Genomic DNA, 19,711 nt, shown 5'->3' on the forward strand with positions numbered 1-19,711 from the left:
CCATCAGACTTTTGAATAGACCTACCATATATTAAGTTGATCTTTCTCTACACCCTAGCTGTGACTGTAACACTATATCCTACACCCTCTCCTTTCCTTCTCTCCTATGTACCCTCTGTACGGTATGCTTTGTCTGAAACAATACTTTTCACTGTATACCAATACAGGTGACAATAATAAAACAAACCCCACTTCCACCTCTCATTCATTGGTGGCCATACCTTCAGCTGCCTAACCCATAAAGTCTGCAATTCTCTCCCGAAACTCTCTCTTCTGCTTACATTTTGTCCCTTTGACCAAGCTGTGGTCATCCAAATTAACCTCTTCTGAATTCAGGTCATCAAGCTGATCTCTAAATCCAACAATACTGTCTGCCTTCCAAGAGCCTTTCCAGAACCTTCTACTTTTATTTTCAATATCTCCTTCTTAGGTTTGGTGGTTGAACATGGAGCTGTGAAGCACCCTGAGATATTATTATTGTTGTGTAAAGACGCTACATAGATGCAATTTGTCATTATAAGATATTGGATTAAGTCTTCCCCACAGTCCAGTGTTCCTGACAGTATCTCAGTAAGAATATAGAAACTACAGGAATGGCCTACAGAGGCAGGACTGTTTGGATTCAGATAATTCATCACTCATCTGTACCTTCAATCCATTTATCTACTTTGACCTCGTCACCCTTCATGAACCTAGCTGACAGAAATCAGTTCCTGGGTCACACCAATGAAATCTGGGCTTGAAGGAGAGGATGGCACCTCGCTGCCCACACACTCCCCACAATGCTTTGCTGCCACCCTTTTCCAAAGCTACCCACATTCTACAAATGCTGCCTGCCCTCTGTCAATGCAGGAAATACAGATCAGTTTATTTATTTTATTTATTATTAGTGTCACATGTAGGCTTACATTAGCTCTGCAATGAAGTTACTGTGAAAATCCCCTAGTCGCCACACTCCTGTTCAGGGACACTGTGGGAGAATTTAGCATGGTTAATGCACCTAACCAGAACGTCTTTCGGACTGTGGGAGGAAACCGGAGCACCCGAAGGAAATCCACGCAGACACTGGGAGAATGTGCAAACTCCACACAGACAGTGACCCAAGCCGGGAATTGAACCCGGGTCCCTGGCGCTGTGAAGCTGCAGTGTTAACCACTGTGCCACCCACTATAGCCACTATAAAAGAGATAGAATATTATAATTCTAAAATGCTCTTTTATATTTATGCAAAACAACTAAATTAGTGACAGATTCAAGCTCTGGGGGCAGCGACTACAAATTGAGAACATTCCTCTTCAAACATTGAGGCATCTGCAATATAAGTTTGTAATAGTTTGCATCTACACTTCAGATTACCAGAATCCCCATCCTTCCCGACGATGTATACACTGAACCTCACCCATTCCTTATTTTATGGCCTTCATTAGATTTGACAGGAATGAATTTATTTACCAATGAGTTGACAGCCATCCATGAAGCCTGGGAAATCTGCAGCTCATCGAGGACACCGGAGAAGACGGCACGATCCTCAGCTCGGTCAATCTGCATTGGATTCGTGCCCAAGATGTTCACACCGTACTTGTACAACGGGACAGCCAGATTGTTTGGAATCTGTCCACCGACAGAAATGATAGAGCCCTTGCAACTCTGAGGAAAGGAAGTCACAATCTCATTACTCAAAGCGCTTCACTGAGAATTTCCATTAATCAATACATCTCACTGCAAACTACCAACCCACTGATCAATACTGTTATGACGCGGAAGTTGTCCCCTTTAAGATGTAACGGCGAATCCCCCAAAGAGGAATACCTCACCTTGTAATCGGTTAAAAGTGTGTGGGAAGGTGCACTGTCCTTCAGTAACGTTTAGTGTTTAACTAATAGGGAACTTTAACTAAACAAGTAATATACCGAATAAAATAAGATTCCAATGGAATGCTGTTCAAATAAATACAATGCCCATTCATTAACAAAAAAATATACTGATAGAATTCAGTCACTCTCAAAATATACAACCAGGTTTTGTAGCTTTCGGAAACTTTTGGAGTTCTTCTGTTGATTCCTCTGTCTGCAAGTTCTTTCTGATTTGGTACCTTTCACTAGTTAGATGGTTCATTCTCTTAAGAGATATCTGAAGCTGGCAGAGTTGAGTGCTGCTCTCTCCCTCTCAAGGCTTGAGAGGTGGCAGTCTTTCTGTTGCTCTCCTGTTTCTCCCCCCTGCACTCTCTTTTATACCTGTGATGACCTATCAATTTTCCTACAATAGGATTGGTCTGATGTTACCAACATCATCAAATTCAAATCTTATAGGTTGTTGGTCGCTGAGTGGCTGTTTTAAATTGATTGGGCAAAATTTTTAAAAAACAGGCTGTCTTGTCAAGACTACTGCTTGACCTTCTGGTACAAATGTTTCAGCTTAGACTCTGGATGTACTTTACATTTTAAACCTCAACGCACTGAAACAAAACCAGCTTTTAAAGCGACCGTGCAATGTTTTTTCCCTCTAGCATTTTTTACAATTTTTTTACATCTTTACCACCATCAAATTCCAACTTCACAAACTCAACTTCGCAACAATACGTCGCATCGAGACCCTCAACCATTTATAATAAAGGAAACGCACTGATTATTTTTCATTACTTCAAGAATAAATCATATGCTAGGACTATGTTTGAATGGACAGTTTGACAGCGCCAGTGGACAGACCCTGGCTGGGGCAGGCCATTCGCTGACGTCTCACCTCCTGTTCGTAGATATCCAAAATCCTTTCCAGCGAAAGCTCTTCAAAGTAAAGCCTGTCGCACTCGTCGAAGTCTGTGCTCACGGTCTCTGGGTTGTGGTTTACCACCACCGTCTTCTTCCCCAGCTGCCTCAGGGTGCGGATACTGGAGACCGCGCACCAGTCAAACTCCACACTGCTACCTGCAGGCACAGGATTCTGAGCTGAAATGTCAGTCACTGCACAGAGCATAACTGCATGGTTCACTCTGCTGAATTAAAACTACCACACACAGTCTGCAAACAAAGTGAGAATCAGGTCAAGGTTTGGGATGGCTGCGTCTGGGATGGCTGCGTCTGAGATGGCTGCGTCTGGGATGGTTGCGTCTGGGATGGCTGCTTTTGTTGAGGTCATGATGTGGAGATGCCGGCGTTGGACTGGGGTAAACACAGTAAGGAGTCTAACAACACCAGGTTAAAGTCCAACAGGTTTATTTGGTAGCAAACGCCACCAAACGCCACCATTTGGTGGCCAAATGGTGGCGTTTGCTACCAAATAAACCTGTTGGACTTTAACCTGGTGTTGTTAGGCTCCTTACTTTGTTGAGGTCGACGTAATTATTTCTGCAAGACTGCGAATCTGCTATAGTTAGCAGTGATATTGAGCAGCTGTTCCCCAGTGTGAACATCTGGGAAACAACATTAACTACAACCCATAATTCTGGGGGTAGTTTGGACATTCTCACTGATCACAAGGTTTTGACGTTACGGTTGCTTGATGTGGCAAACCCTGACTGATTTTATGGTTCCACCATACAGTCCGTTCCAGCGAACTGTACCTCTTCTCAAAGGAGTTACCTGATTTTAACAATTCCCTGGTGACCATCTTGTGCTATTTCTATAACATATTCTCTCCATGGCTGCAGAATAGAAATGTGGTTGCCGCATAACACAGGATCAGAGTGATTGTAGCTGTGAGATCATTTCAAAAATAGTCAATCTTGTCTTTCCAATTTTGTCATTCCATGGTGCGGTGGCACAGTGGTTAGCACTGCTGCCTCACAGCGCCAGGGACCCGGTTCGATTCCCGGCTTGGGTCACTGTCTGTGTGGAGTCTGCAGGTTCTCTCCGTGTCTGCGTGGGTTTCCTCCGGATGCTCCGGTTTCCTCTCACAGCCCGAAAGACGTGCTGGTTAGGTGCATTGGCCATGATAAATTCTCCCTCCGTGTACCCGAACAGGTGCCGGAGTGTGGCGACTAGGGGATTTTCACAGTAACTTCATTGCAGTGTTAATGTAAGCATATTTGTGACACTAATCAATAAACTTTATACTTTAGCTGTCATAACTAGTTGCTACATTTCATTTTGTTTTGGTGTCAGCTAGATTTACCGTTGCATTAGGCTTACGAGGTTAAGATGTTCTTCAGCAACATTTTCTTCACAACCACTCGGACTGACTGTTGGAAATAGATGTCATGAAAGACAGTCCGATGGGTTGAGCTTGCCTGGCTGGTGGGTTCTCATACTAAGTTATGCTTGATCGTATTAACACTTAGTTTGTATAGAGTGAGCAGTGGGAGGAGATGGCTAACATCCAGGGCGGGGTAAATGTTTAGAATCATAGAATCTCTAGTGCTGAAGGAGGCCATTCGGCCCATCGAGCCTGCACTGACCACAATCCCACCCAGACCCTATCCCCATAGCCCCACATATTTCCCCTGCTAATCCCCCTGACACTAAGGGGCAATTTAGCATGGCCAATCTTTCGCACTGTGGGAGGAAACCGGAGCACCCGGAGGAAACCCACGCAGACACAGGGAGGACGTACAAACTCCACACAGAGAGTGACCCTATGCCGGAATCGAACCCGGGTCCCTGGCGCTGTGAAGCAGCGGTGCGAACCACTGTGCCACCGTGCCGCCCCTAGGATTAAATAAAAGAGGTTTGAAGGAGGAGATGCTGAGGGTCTGCTGTCATGTTGTTGAGTTTGTGGTTTTTGACACCGTTTGTAGCATTTTCATAGAATCATAGAAACCCTACAGTGCAGAAAGAGGCCATTCGGCCCATCGAGTCTGCACCGACCACAATCCCACCCAGGCCCTACCCCCATATCCCTACATATTTATCCACGAATCCCTCTAACCTACACATCTCAGGACACTAAGGGGCAATTTTAGCATGGCCAATCAACCTAACCATTTATCGAGCTCATTTCATTTTTACAGCGCTGCACCCCCCGGAGGGAGCTCCACAGCAGCTGTTAACCTTCAGAGAGCATCAGTCTGCACCCACACTTCACTCCGTGCCCACCCTCTGCCCATTACCCCCCCCCCCCCGCCCCCCCCCCCCGCAACCCCGACAGCACCCAGCCCGTCTCAGCATGCGTTTCATGGGGGCTGCTGGTTAATCTGCCTATTCGGGGGCCGATTGCAGACGGAAGCACGTATCAGGTCTGCTCCCCGACACGACAATCGCTCAGGAGCAACAATGCAAGACTCAGGCTGAAGATTGCTGTGTGGAAACCCACGCTTCAGCCCATCAATCTATTGGGGCTGCCATCAGTGCCACGAGGTTAAAGTGAAGCAATTGCAACACTCAGGTGTACTAAGAAGGATGAGAATTGTAAATTGGAGGCATTGGGAGATCAGCAAGCAACAGGAGTGGTCGGGAACGGAGCTCAGGGCGAGTTAGGGCACAGCGGCAGAATTATGGATGAGCTGATATTTATAGACTTTAAAGAATGGAAAACCAACCAGGAGACAATGTGACAAGGTTTCAGTCAAAGAAGCAGCAAAAGTTTGTAAGCGACATTCAGAAGGTGGAATTAGATCACCTTCATGTGGAGGACATGGGATCAGAAAGTAGGGAAAAACCAGGTAATTACAGACCACTGAGTCTAACATCAATGGTCAGGAAATTACTGGAAAAAATTCTGAGGAACAGAATTAATCTCCACTTGGAGAGACCAGGATTAATCAAGGATAGTCAGCATGGCTTTGTCAGGACGAGATCATGTCTAAGAAATCTGACTGAATTCTTCAAGGAGGTGACTAGGTTTGTCGATGAGGGCAGTGCAGTGGATGTAGTCGACATGGACTTCAATAAGGCTTTGGACAAGATCCCGCATGGGAGACTGATCAAGAAGGTAAGAGCCTATGCGACAGGTAGACTTTGTCCAGTGGTGTACCGCAGGGATCACTGTTGGGTCCCTGGCTGTTTGTGGTGTACATTAATGGCCTAGACAGCTATATGGGGGGTACGTTCATTAAGTTTGCAGGTGACACAAAAACTGGTGGTGTGGTAAACAGTGAGGGAGGAAGCTTTAGATCACAGGGTGATATAAATGGGCCAGTTAGATGGACAGAAAAGTAGCAAATAGAACTTAACCCTGAAAAAATGTGTGAGGTGATGCACTTTGGGAGGACTAACAATGCAAGGAAACACACAACAAACGGTACAACGCTGGGCAGTACAGAGGATCAGAGAGTTCTTGGGGTGCATGTCCAAAGATCCCTGAAGGCAGCAGGACAGGTAGATAAGGTGGTTAAGAAGACATATGAGATACTTGCCTTTATTAGCCGAGGCATAGAAGAACAGGGAGGTTATGACGGAGCTGTATTAAACACATGTTAGGCTACAGCTAGGGTAATGTGTGCAGTTCTGGTTGCCACACTATTGGAAGGATGTGATTGCACTCGAAAGAGTGCAGAGAAGATTCAGCAGGATGTTGCCTGGGCCGGAGTCTCTCAGCTATGAAGAGAGGCTGGTTAGGCTGGGGTTGTTTCCCTTGGAGCAGTGAAGGCTGAAGGGGAACCTGATTGAGGTGTACAAAATTATGAGGGATATAGATAGGGTAGATAGGAAGAAACTTTTCCCCTTAGTAGAGGGGGCAATAACCAGGAGGCGTAGATTTAAGGTAAGGGGCAGGGGATTTGGAGGGGATTTGAGAAGAAACCATTTTACCCAGAGGGCGATGGGAATCTGAAACTGCTTGAAAGTGTGATAGAGGCAGGAACCCTCACAACATTGAGATGAGCATCTGAAGTGCCATAGCGGACAAGGCTACTGATCAAGTGCTGGAAACTGGGATTAGAATAGATAGGTGCTTGATAGTCAGCTCGACACAATGGGCTGAAGGGCCTCCTTCTGTGCTGTAAAACTATGTCTTCGGATAATGTTGGCTAGGAGCAGCATGTAGAAGAGGAAGAAGCGGGGGGTGGGGGGTGGGGAGGGGGGGCGGGCGCAAGGATAAACACTTCGGGGGCTCGAGAGATAACAATAGGAAAAGATGCCACTGTGGGTGAGTCAGCTGAAATAATAAGAATCAATGGCTGTGCCACCCAGTTAGAAAATCGAAAAGAGCTTGGCCATTTGAGGTTGTAGAGACTGAGGGAGAGGAGGGAGAGTGCGGCACAGTCCCAGTCAGCTGTCACTTCCTGAAGGGGTGTTTCAGTGCTGTGAATGGGTCGGGAACAGGGCTCGAAAATGGGAGTGTGGGCTGGGTAGTCTTCTTTCTTTGAGGTTTTACCTATATGATACGGTCCACAACCCAGCACCATGATTCCATGGTCATTGAAATCCAAATCGTGCTCCTGAAACACAAACAGCATTCATCGGTGTTTGATCAAACGTACAGCGGAAACTCGTCAATAAAAGAGTTAACTGAGCAAGACTCACCTCGCCATGGTAGGTGGAGTACAGGTAATTGGTGATAGCCGGATACTCCGCGGCAAGCGTGTCAATCTGGCAAGGAAAAACAATAGGTGAGAGTGAATGGGGCTGGCCATTCGGGCCATCTTAGTTGGCCTAGTCTTAGTCCAAAGCCTCCCTCATTATTCATTCAGGAGAACATTCCACTCTATGTGCGACTTTTTCCTGATATTTCCCCAAACATTTCTTTCACCAGTTTTATCTTAACACCCTCTGTTTGACTATCTTGGCATGCTGTAAAATAATATTGTATATTATTAAGGGCAGCACGGTGGCACAGTGGTTAGCGCTGCTGCCTCACAGCGCCAGGGACCTGGGTTCGATTCCCGGCTTGGATCACTGTCTGTGTGGAGTTTGCACACTCGCCCCGTGTCTGCGTGGGTTTCCTCCGGGTGCTCCAGTTTCCTCTCACAGTCTAAAAATGTGCAGGTTAGGTGGATTGGCCGTGCTAAACTGCCCCTTAGTCTCCCAAGATGTGTAGGTTAGATGCATTAGTCATGGGAAATGTGTGGGGTTACAGAAATAGGGCGGGACCTGGGTATGGTACTCTGTCAGAGGGTCAGTGCAGACTCGATGGGCTGAATGGCCTCTTCTGCACTGTCAGGATTCTATGTATGATTCAATGATGTACCTCTTCAAAGTTCCTTCTCTGCCTCTCAAAGTTTATTAGTCAATCCTCTGGGGGCCTTGTAACTTCGATATTTCCCTTGGCAGAGAGATTTCTGTCTGGGTGCCATCGGATATCACACCCAAAACATGCCCAATTCTGTCGAGCCAAGATTGAACTGTGCTAGTTTTAACCCGGTGTTACACGATGATAGTATACAATAACCGATCCACGACTGCTCTGTTTGTGTCCTTGACAAAATTGTAACCTCAGAGTGTTTTACAGCAAAGGAAGCCGTTCGGCCCATTCAGCCCATGCTGGCTCTCCAGAAAGTGCTGCCAGCCTTCCCCCTTTTTGCAACGCTAATTAACCTGTCTTACATAGCTTATCACATGAAAAATCCCACACATAGTTATCATTTTTATAGAGGCAAACCCAGAACCATCCTGGGAGGTGTATGAGTGTTGACTCTGTGTCCAGCCATGTTGGGTTTTAATGTTAGGAGTCAGAGGGATCTGTCAGTGCCGAGATCAGCGCATGTGCAGTGGCCCCTGTCTACTGACCTCCTGATCGCTGGTCAGCCCTGCGACCTCGCATCGCCGGCCATGTGACCCCCCCACGGCCCAATCACTGGTCCCCCGAACATGCCCAAACCACCCTCGACCTCCTCCCCACACCCCACCCCCACAGCTCCAATCTCCCAGTCCCCCGCCCCCCACCCCCCCCATCCCCACCGGCTGCCCCGGCCTCCCCAGCAGGTGCCCCTCCACCCCGATGCCCAGCCCAATTGCTGACCTCACTCCCTCTGTCACTCAGCCCAAGTGCAGAGTGGCAGCAGGACTCCCCCCACCCCCACTGATCACCTCACGGAGGCCCTGCCCCCCATTAGGCCCTTCCCCCCATTAGGCCACACCCACTTGGCACTGCCCAATGCCCAGTGGGCAGTGCCAACATACCCCATGGGCACTGGCACTTTGCCCCATGGGCAGTGCCAGGGGGCCCAGGCTGGCACTGCCAAGCTGGCAATGCCCTGGGGTAACACTCCCCGGCCCCCCGACCCTCTGGCCAGGTCTTTGATTGCCCCCTCTTCACTCCAGAGTGGTCGGGCTGCCAGCTTCCCACAAGAGGGGAGCTATGCCAAACCCGGCTGGAGTGAACCACTCCTGGCAGGGATGAGGCGGGGAGGCTAGCGGGCCCAGAGACCTCAGTCCCGGGTTCGCTAATGTTATTTAAATTGAATGCAAATTATGATTTAAATAATCTCTGCAGCTCCGCGCCGATTTCTGGCGCAGAGCTGACGGTGCTGGAAATCTGGCACTGGGAGATGCGGAGACCGTGACGCCCAGCGGGGAGCCCGCGAAACAGCCTCCACTCAAGTCTCCAGGCCCGCTGCGCTACAAACACAGTGCAGCGGGTTGGGAAAATCACCCCTCCCCCCCTACTTTTCACTGTATCCCAATACATGTGACAATAATAAATCAAATCAAATCTATTCAAAATCTGACACCAGATGCAGTCAGAGGTTTTAAGGAGACATCTAAAAGTAGAAGGGTAAGATCGGGAGGTAGGAAGGTTTAGGAAGAAAATCGTAGCGTTTTGGATCCAAGCAGCTGAACGTATACCCACATAAACGCAGGAATTTGCAAAGGCCAGATTTAGAGGGGTGCAGATATCTAGGAGAATGGGATGGAAGAGGTTACAAAGATCGGAAGATGTAAAGATTTGGACGGATTCGAACCTGAGGTTAAGTATTATAACATCCAGGCTTGACAGAGCAAGAGTTAGGAGGATAGCTACAATGTAGTGTAGAACCTTCAGGAAGATGGTTAGAGTGCAGAGCACTGCGACTCCAGAATTGCTACTGGAGTATACAGCATAGAGACTCTAGTTAAAAGAAGTAGCTAAAGCAGAAAGAACTTGCAGCAGATTAAATGCTAAAGAGTTACGATGGGGAGCAGATAAGGAAAGTCTCTATTCCCTCTGGTTGGTCAGTCGTGCGAGGGTTAATCAGTTAAAAATTTTACCAAGAAGGAGGAGCGAAAATTAGTAGTAATTTCTTCATGAGGCTTGTTTTGGTGTTTGGGGTCGTTCAGTCCAGGGAATGGTTGGTGTAGAGACCTCGTAAAGGAAAATGGAAGAAATATTTGAAGCAGATATTTGAATATTGTGGCTGGATTACTCTTTTTTATTTATTCCTGGGACATGGGCATCGCTGGCTGGCCGGCATTTATTGCCCATCCCTAGTTGCCCTTGGAGGGTAGTTAAGAGTCAACCACATTGCTGTGGGTCTGGAGTCACATGTAGGCCAGGTAAGGGCGACAGATTTCCTTCCTTAAAGAACATTAGTGAACCAGATGGGTTTTTCCGACAATCGACAATGGTTTCATGGTCATTAGTAGACTTCCAGGTTTTTTTAAATTGAATTCAAATTCCACCGTCTGCCGTGGCGGGATTCGAACCTGGATCCCCAGAGCATTACCCTAGGTCTTTGGATTACTAGTCCAGCGACAATACCACTACGCCACCATCTCCCCAATACTCCAGGTGAATGTTGGGTCTGATGATGGGCTGAATGGCTTTTTGTGCTGCACAGTTTTATGATTCAGATTGCTGTCTTGCTTCAGATCAGATGACTCGAGCGTTGAGAGAGTGAGGGCAGGACCGTGTTCTGACTCTGCACTGCTGAGAATGATGATCTCCAATACAGATAGGGGCATGCACGCTCACAGCTCGCAGAGTACAACAAGTGACTGACCTGTTTAATCTGTGGTTTAATGTTCCTTTGTACCCTCAGTTTCCTGGCATCCAGTTCAGTTAGGCCAATACAGTCCCCAATCTGTCGGTCTGAAAACCCGTCTTGCTTTGCTTTTAACAGCAACTCGTCCGTGATGGTTTCACTGGAAGAGACCAAAGCAGTTAATGCAACAACGCAATGTGAAAGCAGTACAATTAATTCTTCCATGCTTTGTTAATGCAACCATACACCCATTGGGCTTGGGTTGTAGGTCAGAGACTCACAACCCCCTGAGTACCCTTGCCTGGGTGAGGCCTGAGGCCTAGCAGATCTATGGATAAGGACAGAAGCTTCTGGCTTCCACCACCTCCAATGGCAGCTTTCAGCTTCTATCATCATGGATTGCAGCAGTTCAAGAAGGCGTCTCACCATCACCGTCTCAAAGCAATCGGAAATGGACAGCAAATGCTGGCTCTACCAGCGACGCCCTCACCCCATGACCAAAATGAAACCCTCCCACAGACTGGGGACACTATCCTCCTTCCCACCTGCTCAATGGCCACCTTTCAATGCAGATATAGGTCATCAAATACAAGTCACCAGTGAACAGGATTTGGTGTGGGATATGCTTACTTTTTATCAATACTACGAAAGGATTCTCATGGCAATGTCCTTGGTACAGAAATAAATCAGCTCACATATACTGAGATGGTTCTACAGTTCAGCTAGACAAGACCTTTGGAATTCAAACCAACCAAGGTGGCCAAGTGAAGAATCCCTCTTTCCATTCATAGAATCATAGAATTCCTACAGTGCAGAAGAAGGCCATTCGGCCCATCGAGGCTGCACTGACCACAATCCCACCCAGGCCCTATTCCCAGAACCCCACATATTTACCCTGCTAATTCCCCTGACACTAGGGGCAATTTAGCATGGCCAATCCACCTAACCCGCCCATCTTTGGACTGTGGGAGGAAACCGGAGCACCCAGAGGAAACCCACGCAGACACGGGGAGAACGTGCAGACTCTGCACAGACAGTGACCCAAGCCGGGAATCGAACCCGGGTCCCTGGCACTGTGAGGCAGCAGCACTAACCACTGTGCCACCGTGCCATCCGAAAAGAGGAAAAGATTTGCAATAAAATTTCGCTATAAGAGAATTCATATTTGATTTAATTTATTATTGTCACATGTATTGGGATACAGTGAAAAGTATTGTTTCTTGCATGCTGTCCAGATAAAGCATACCGTTCATAGAGTACATAGGGGGAAGGAAAGGAGAGGGTGCAGAATATAATGTTGCAGCTACAGATAGGGTGCAGAGAAAGATCAACGTAATACAAAGTAGGTCCATTCAAAAGTCTGACCTCAGCAGGGAAGAAGCCATTCTTGAGTTGGTTGGTATGTGTCCTCAGACTTTTGTATCTTTTTCCCGGCGGAAAAAGGTGGAAGAGAGTATGTTTGGGGTCCTTAATTATGCTGGCTGCTTTTCCGAGGCAGCAGGAAGTGTAGATGGATCAATGGATGGGAGGCTGCTTTGCATGATGGACTGGGCTCGTATGAAATGAGGTTGGAAAGTTCCAACCCTGCTCTGATGAGCCTTCAATTTGGCAATATTACTCCGTGTGGTTTCAGGAATGGAGGGATGGGATGGAAATAAAATCCAGGACACAGTTGGGATGAAGGTGAACAGTTGAGTAGGAATAGGGCAGCTTCACCAGGTACCTGGGTATGCCACCCCCTAACTCTCGCACCAATGCAAACTTAATCCGAGAAAGCGATTTGCAGAAAGCAGCGAGAATATAAAATTCACAAAGGGATGCAAAACAGAGTTGTGATGGATGGCTGCTCATTGGAGGAATATATTCAGTGGAGTTATTTTGAGCGGAAGTGCAGAAGCCAGTTTTCCACGGCACATAAAACATGGCGCCAGGAGTTTGCAGTTGAATAGTGAGTGGATTTTGATGGCTGTAAGAGAGACAGCCACTGTAAGACAGAGCAGAGAGCAGCGAAACTTCAGACTGCAGCTTTGTACAGGACATTGACTGCTGGCTGAGTCAGTCAGGCTCTGAGTGCTCCAGTATCAACTTCTGTGGAGATGAAGGGAGATATTGGAAACATTTTGGAAATTCTTCCATTTGCAATGGCAGAACTATGAAACTGCCACAGGGTTGAACAAGAAACCAGAACATATGTGAGCAGCAACACGGTTATCAATGCTGGGGAAAGAGTGCTGTAAGCTGTATTGCAGCCTAGACCTCACTGAGGAGCAGAAAAACCAGCCTGGTAAAACTTTGGAAGGCCTTGTATGTTGGAATGTAACCAGTGATAACACTGGATCTGTTGTAATGTGATCAATGACAACAAGTTGTAAGGGTCAGCTGACCCAGTAAACCATATAACCAATGACAGAATGATGTGATGATCAGCTGACCAGCTGACTCAGTATAAATTAGAACATGTTGGGAATTGTGGGGTAACTTGGTGAGGCCTCAAGTTGAGAGTAATGAAGTTTCTTTATTAAACCTTTTCTTTGATTTATAACATAAGAACATAAGAAATAGGAGCAGGAGTAGGCCATCTAGCCCCTCGAGCTTGCCCCGCCATTCAATAAGATCATGGCTGATCTGAAGTGGATCAGTTCCACTTACCCGCCTGATCCTCATAACCCCTAATTCCCTTACCGATCAGGAATCCATCTATCCGTGATTTAAACATATTCAACGAGGTAGCCTCCACCACTTCAGTGGGCAGAGAATTCCAGAGATTCAACACCCTCTGAGAGAAGAAGTTCCTCCTCAACTCTGTCCTAAACTGACCCCCCTTTATTTTGAGGCTGTGCCCTCTCGTTCTAGCTTCCTTTCTAAGTGGAAAGAATCTCTCCACCTCTACCCTATCCAGCCCCTTCATTATCTTATAGGTCTCTATAAGATCCCCCCTCAGCCTTCTAAATTCCAACGAGTACAAAACCAATCTGCTCAGTCTCTCCTCATAATCAACACCCCTCATCTCTGGTATCAACCTGGTGAACCTTCTCTGCACTCCCTCCAAGGCCAATATATCCTTCCGCAAATAAGGGGACCAATACTGCACACAGTATTCCAGCTGCGGCCTCACCAATGCCCTGTACAGATGCAGCAAGACATCTCTGCTTTTATATTCTATCCCCCTTGCGATATAGGCCAACATCCCATTTGCCTTCTTGATCACCTGTTGTACCTGCAGACTGGGTTTTTGCGTCTCATGCACAAGAACCCCCAGGTCCCTTTGCACAGTAGCATGTTGTAATTTTTTTCCATTTAGATAATAATCCAATTTGCTATTATTTCCTCCAAAGTGAATAACCTCAGATTTGTCAACGTTATACTCCATCTGCCAGATCCTCACCCACTCACTCAGCCTGTCCAAATCTCTCTGCAGACCTTCTACGCCCTCCACACGATTCACTTTTCCACTTATCTTTGTGTCGTCTGCAAACTTTGTTACCCTACACTCAGTCCCCTCCTCCAGATCGTCTATATAAATGGTAAATAGTTGAGGCCCCAGTACAAGTTGGAGTATGTTCTGTTATATTTTTATTGTCTACATTTGAAGAGTTCTTTCTGGATTAACATTGTAGATGCAATTGGAACCCGCTACTAATGTTATTTATGAACACTAGGTGTTCAACACCAGAGTTCAGGGAGAGGGAGAGGATATTGATCACTATGTGACTGTATTGAGATGCCTAGCTGAACATTGTGAATTTGAGCAACTGAACGATGAGACAGGATTGTTTTAGGAACAACAGATCCCACGTGGCACAGTGGTTAGCACTGCTGCCTCACAGCGCCAGGGACCCGAGTTCAATTCCAACCTCAGGTCACTGTGCGGAGTTTGCACATTCTCCCCATGTCTGCATGGGTTTCCTCCAGATGCTCCGGTTTCCTCCCACAGTCCAAAGATGTGCGGGTTAGGTTGATTGGCCATGCTAAAATTGCCCCTTAATGTCAGGGGGATTAGCAGGATAAATATGTGGGGTTACGGTAATAGGGCGTGGGTGGGATTGTTGTCGCTGCAGGCCTGATGGGTCGAATGGCCTCCTCCTGCACTGTAGGGATTCTGTGATTCATGTGAGGACACATCTATCGAGAGAAGAGAAACTTACTCTCAAGGAAGCTATTGACGTGTGCAGGCGGTCTGAAGTGGTGAGTCACCAGCTGAAGTGTATTGATGGGGGAAACTAATGAAGCTTTGCACTTTGCTGGGGGGCAGCTCTGACCTTCCAGCACAGGACAATGGAGTGAAGGAAGCAGCATTTACCAAAAACAACTACTGGAGGAACATTGCTGCCGCTTGCCAAGGCTTTACCTCCCTAGATAGGAAGGATGGATACAGCAAGTGGAGTTGGATGAACGCAGCATTTTCCTGACTATTATCTGGATGCCATTCTTGAGGTACAGGTGGTGGCACAGGCATTTTCGCTGCTCTGGAAGAGTCTCAATGCAGGCAGCATCAGATAGCCAATGACCTTCTAGGAGTCAAAGCAATCGTGAATGATCTGCCAGTCTGTGGCGGTGGAGATCTGATGGAAGAAGCCATTATAGACTGTGATCAGAATCGAGTGAGACTGTTAGAGAGAACTTGTGCAACAAACAGGAAACTGGGCAAGAATAAACTGCACTGAAGTCAAGTATACAGATGATGAACTGGTGGCAGAGGGACTTTGCCCTGATCCTGATAAGGTGCGAGTTACAGCAGAGATGTAGCAACCTACAAACGTGAACGTGGTGTAACCGTTTGTTGGCTTTGTGACCAACGTAGCAAGGTTCTTGCTCAATTTGTCATCAGACTGTGAACCCTCTCTCTACGCAAGCTGACTGTAAAGCAGGTGGCACTGAGGCAATGAACAAGAAGCAGATTTCACTCGCATCAAATAATTAGTGACGGCCATGCCCGTACTGAGATTCTATCGTATCAGCAACAAAGTCACCCAGCGAGATAGGATTTAGAGCAATTCTGATGCAACAAAGGATAAATTGCATTCAGAGTGTTGACACAAATTAACTCACGCAATACGCCGATTGAGAAAGAGTGACTGGCTCTGCTCTTTGTTTCTGAACATCTTGGAGTCAGTTTAACAGTGCAAAAAGAGGCCCTTCAGCCCATCGTGTCTGCACCGGCCATCAAGCACCTATCTTGTACTTTATTCATGTCTTCCTTTGCGAAGACATGAATAATGTGCCAGAAGTGCTGAGAGAAACATGTTTTAGTGAGGAGCTGAAGGAAATCAGCATTAATAGAGAAATGGTTTGGGGGAAATTGATGGGATTGAAGGTGGATAAATCTCCAGGTCCTGATCATTTTCATCCCAGAGTACTTAAGGGAGTGGCCCTGGAAATAGTAGATCCATTGGTGGTTATTTTACAAAATTCTTTGGACTCTGGACTGGTTCTACAGATTGGAGGGTAGATACTGCAAGCCCGCTATTCAAAAAGGGAGGTAGAGAGAAAGCAGGGAACTCTCGACTAGTGACCCTAACATCAGTACTGAGGAAGTAGCTAGAGTCCATTATCAAGGATTTCATAACTCGGCATTTGGAAAGCAGTGATATAATCAGACAAAGTCAGCATGGGTTTACAAAAGAGAAATCATGCTTGACAAATCTATTAGAATTTTTTGACGGTGTAACTAGTAGAGTTGACTGAGGAGAACCAGTGGATGTGGTTTATTTAGACTTTCAGAAGGCTTTCAACAAGGTCTCACCTAACAGCTACTATGTAAAGTTAAAGCATGTGGGATTGCAGGTAATGCCTTGAGATGGATAGAAAGCTGGTTAGCACATAGGAAGCAAAGAGTTGGCATAAATGGGTCCTTTTCTGATTGGCAGTCAGTGACTGGTGGGTTTCTGATTTGGAAGAGGGAACTGAATGTATTATCTCTAAATTTGCAGATGATACAAAGTTGGGTGGGAGGGTGAGCTGTGAGGAGGCTGCAGAGATGCTTCAGTGTGATTTGGACAGGCTGAGTGTGTGGGCATCTGCATGGCAGATGCAGTATAATGTGGATAAATGTGAGATTATCCACTTTGGGAGCAATAATAGGAAGACAGATTATTACTTGAATGGGTATAAATTGAGAGAGGTGGATACTCAACGAGACCTTGGAGTCCTCGTGCATCAGTTGCTGAAAGTAAGCACGCAGGTACAGCAGGCAGTAAAGAAGGCAAATGGTATGTTGGCCTTCATAGCGAGAGGATTTGAGTAGAGGAATAGGGATGTTTTGCTGCAAAATTGTATAGGGCATTGGTGAGGCCACACCTGGAGTATTGTGTGCGGATTTGGTGTCCTTATCTGAGGAAGGATGTCCTTGTTATAGAGGGAGTACAGCGAAGGTTTACCAGGCTGATTCCTGGGATGGCAGGTCTGCCATATGAGGAGAGACTAAGCCAGTGGTTCCCAAAGGGTGCGGCGCGCCCACACTGGTGCGGCGAGAGAGGATGGCAAGTGTGGCGGGAAGATTCAAGGACAATCAAAGAAACATTCAAACATGGATAGATATTTTTCCAAAGTGAGAGCAAGAGCATCAAGTGATGCTGAGGACGATCCGAGTCCACGTTGTGATCCAGAATCGCCGTTCTATGTTATGAATCAAGCACTGCTAGATGTTGTTTTTTTTTTGTTTTTGAATGTATTTCTTATCAATACAAAATTTGGTGTGGCGCAAGCAAATTTCTATTCTGAAAGTGCGGCCCAGTGAAAAAAGTTTGGGAACCATTGGACTAAACCCATTAGGATTATATTCATTGGAGTTTAGAAGAGTGAGAGAGGATCTCATAGAAACTTATAAAATTCTAACAGGGTTAGACAGTGTAGATTCAGAAAGAATGTTCCCAATGGTGGGGGAGTCCAGAACTAGGGGTCATAGTTTGAGGATAAAGGGTAAATCTTTTAGAATGGAGGTGAGGAGAAATTTCTTCACCCAAAGGGTGGTGAATGTGTGGAATTCACTACCACAGAAAGTAGTTGAGGCCAAAACATTGTTTGATTTCAAGAAGAAATTAGACATAGTTCTTGGGGCTAAAGGGATCAAGGGATATGATGGGGGGGAAAGGGGGCTCAGGATATTGAATTTGATGATCAACCATGATCAAAATGAATGGTGGAGCAGGCTCGAAGGGCCGAATGGCCTACAGTGCTTCCAGTTTCTATGTTTATCTATTCTAATCCCATTTTCCTTGGTACACAAGGAACACTTGGCCTCATACACAATGGCATTCCCAAGTGCTCGTCTAAATGCTTCTTATTCAGTGCCTGTTTGGGAGAGACAAACTGAGGGTAGAATCTGACCAAAAGCTGCTTCAGAGCATCTTTCTTAAGCCACTGCTATCTGCTCAAAGTGTAGAGATATCGTTTGTAAGTGAAGGGCAGCAGAGGAAGCAGGCGTATGTCACTGACACACTGTCGAGAGCTGAAATCCCTTTGCAGGAAGTTAATGATACCAGGACAGAGTGTGACACGTTCCAAATTCAATGAGAAACAACAGCACGACCCCAGAACAAAGAACAGTACAGGATCAGGCCCTTCGGCTCATCAAGCCTGTGCCGACACATGACACCGTTCTAAAGACCTTTTGCCACTACACGGTCCGTATCCCTCTATTCCCTGCCTATTCATGTATCTGTCAAGATGCCTCTTTAACGTTGCTTTGCTCAGGAAGTCAGCAATCCAGCAGAGACATTGGGGGGAATTTTCCCGTCGTGCCCACCACAGGAATCGTAGCGGGCAGGGTGGGGGGAACCATGCACAGGTCCGTTGACCTCGGGCGGGATTTTCCAGTTTTAGGGTGAGTGCGGCCGCAAAATCCCACCCACTGAATCTAACAGACAAGCATCCAGCTCAGATCAAACAAACGACACAATGAGATGTCCAAGTGCTGCAGGATGTAGTGTTGAAAGGATGGCCTGAAACCATCCAGGGCGCTCCTGCTGCTGGAAGAGAGTATTGGGCAGACAGAGATGAAATGATTGCCTAAGATGGCATCTTGCGCAAAGGAAGTGCAGTCATTCTCCCTTAAGGGATGAGAAAAGAGGCACATCCATGCAAGCCATCAAGGAACTGAGTCTGGGCTCAGGGTAAGTGAAGTGCTCTACTGGTCAAACACGAGCAATTAGGTGAAGGACCACAGCAATCAGTGCAGTGCGTGTAATGAATATCAAGCTAAGCAAGCTAAATGCCTCAGGACCTCCCAGACAGACCATGGATGAAGCTCGGAGTTTGACCTTTTCACTCTCTTCAGAACTGATCATCTTGCTGCAGTCAACGACTATTCAGACTGCCGGGAGTAGAGAAGCTGACGTCAATGACTGCCAGTGAGATGGGAGAAAGCGATGGCACACTTCATCATCATGACATTCCTGACAGTGTGATGAGTGACAATGGCCCTCACTGCAGAATTCAGACACGTCACAAATGACTGGGAGATTCAGCATAAGACATCGTCCACACACTATCCACAGTCAAATGGAAAGGCCGAGGTAGTGGTGAAAATTACCAAAGGAACCATAAAACAGTAAATCCAGCACAGGCATGTACCAGGTGATCTTGTAGTGAAGAAACATGCTTACTGAAGGTATGGAAATTAGTCCAGTCCAGCGACTCATCTGTTTTTTTTATTCATTCATGGAACATGGGTGTCGTTGGCTGGCCAGCATTTATTGCCCATTCCTAGTTGCCCTTGAGAAGGTGGTGGTGAACTTTCAGAGGGCAGTTGAGAGTCAACCACATTGCTGTGGCTCTGGAGTCACATGTAGGCCAGACAGGGTAAGGACGGCAGAATTTCTTTCCTAAAGGACATCAGTGAACCAGATGGGTTTTTCCGACAATCGACAATAACTTCATGGTCATCAGTAGATTCTTAATTCCAGATATTTTTTATTGAATTTAAATTCCACCATCTGGTGG

At 46.7% G+C, this 19,711-nt stretch overlaps 2 protein-coding genes across 2 annotated transcripts in view; one reads left to right on the forward strand and one right to left on the reverse strand.

Annotated features, from left to right (window-relative positions):
- Nucleotides 1-19,711, forward strand: part of lancl1 (LanC antibiotic synthetase component C-like 1 (bacterial)) — a 683,707-nt gene that overhangs the window by 508,812 nt on the left and 155,184 nt on the right. The gene's annotated exons all lie outside the window — the stretch shown is intronic.
- cps1 (carbamoyl-phosphate synthase 1, mitochondrial) overlaps nt 1-19,711 on the reverse strand; it is a 147,117-nt gene that overhangs the window by 44,597 nt on the left and 82,809 nt on the right. The window contains exons 22-26 of the mRNA XM_078228805.1: nt 10,790-10,931; nt 7,395-7,460; nt 7,246-7,309; nt 2,740-2,921; nt 1,453-1,647 (exon numbers count right to left, since the gene is read on the reverse strand). Of these exons, the coding sequence (XP_078084931.1) occupies nt 1,453-1,647; nt 2,740-2,921; nt 7,246-7,309; nt 7,395-7,460; nt 10,790-10,931 (649 nt within the window). The remainder of the gene's footprint in view (nt 1-1,452; nt 1,648-2,739; nt 2,922-7,245; nt 7,310-7,394; nt 7,461-10,789; nt 10,932-19,711) is intronic.

This window comes from Mustelus asterias, chromosome 14 (genome assembly GCF_964213995.1).
Source record: "Mustelus asterias chromosome 14, sMusAst1.hap1.1, whole genome shotgun sequence".
NCBI classification, from domain to species: domain Eukaryota; kingdom Metazoa; phylum Chordata; class Chondrichthyes; order Carcharhiniformes; family Triakidae; genus Mustelus; species Mustelus asterias.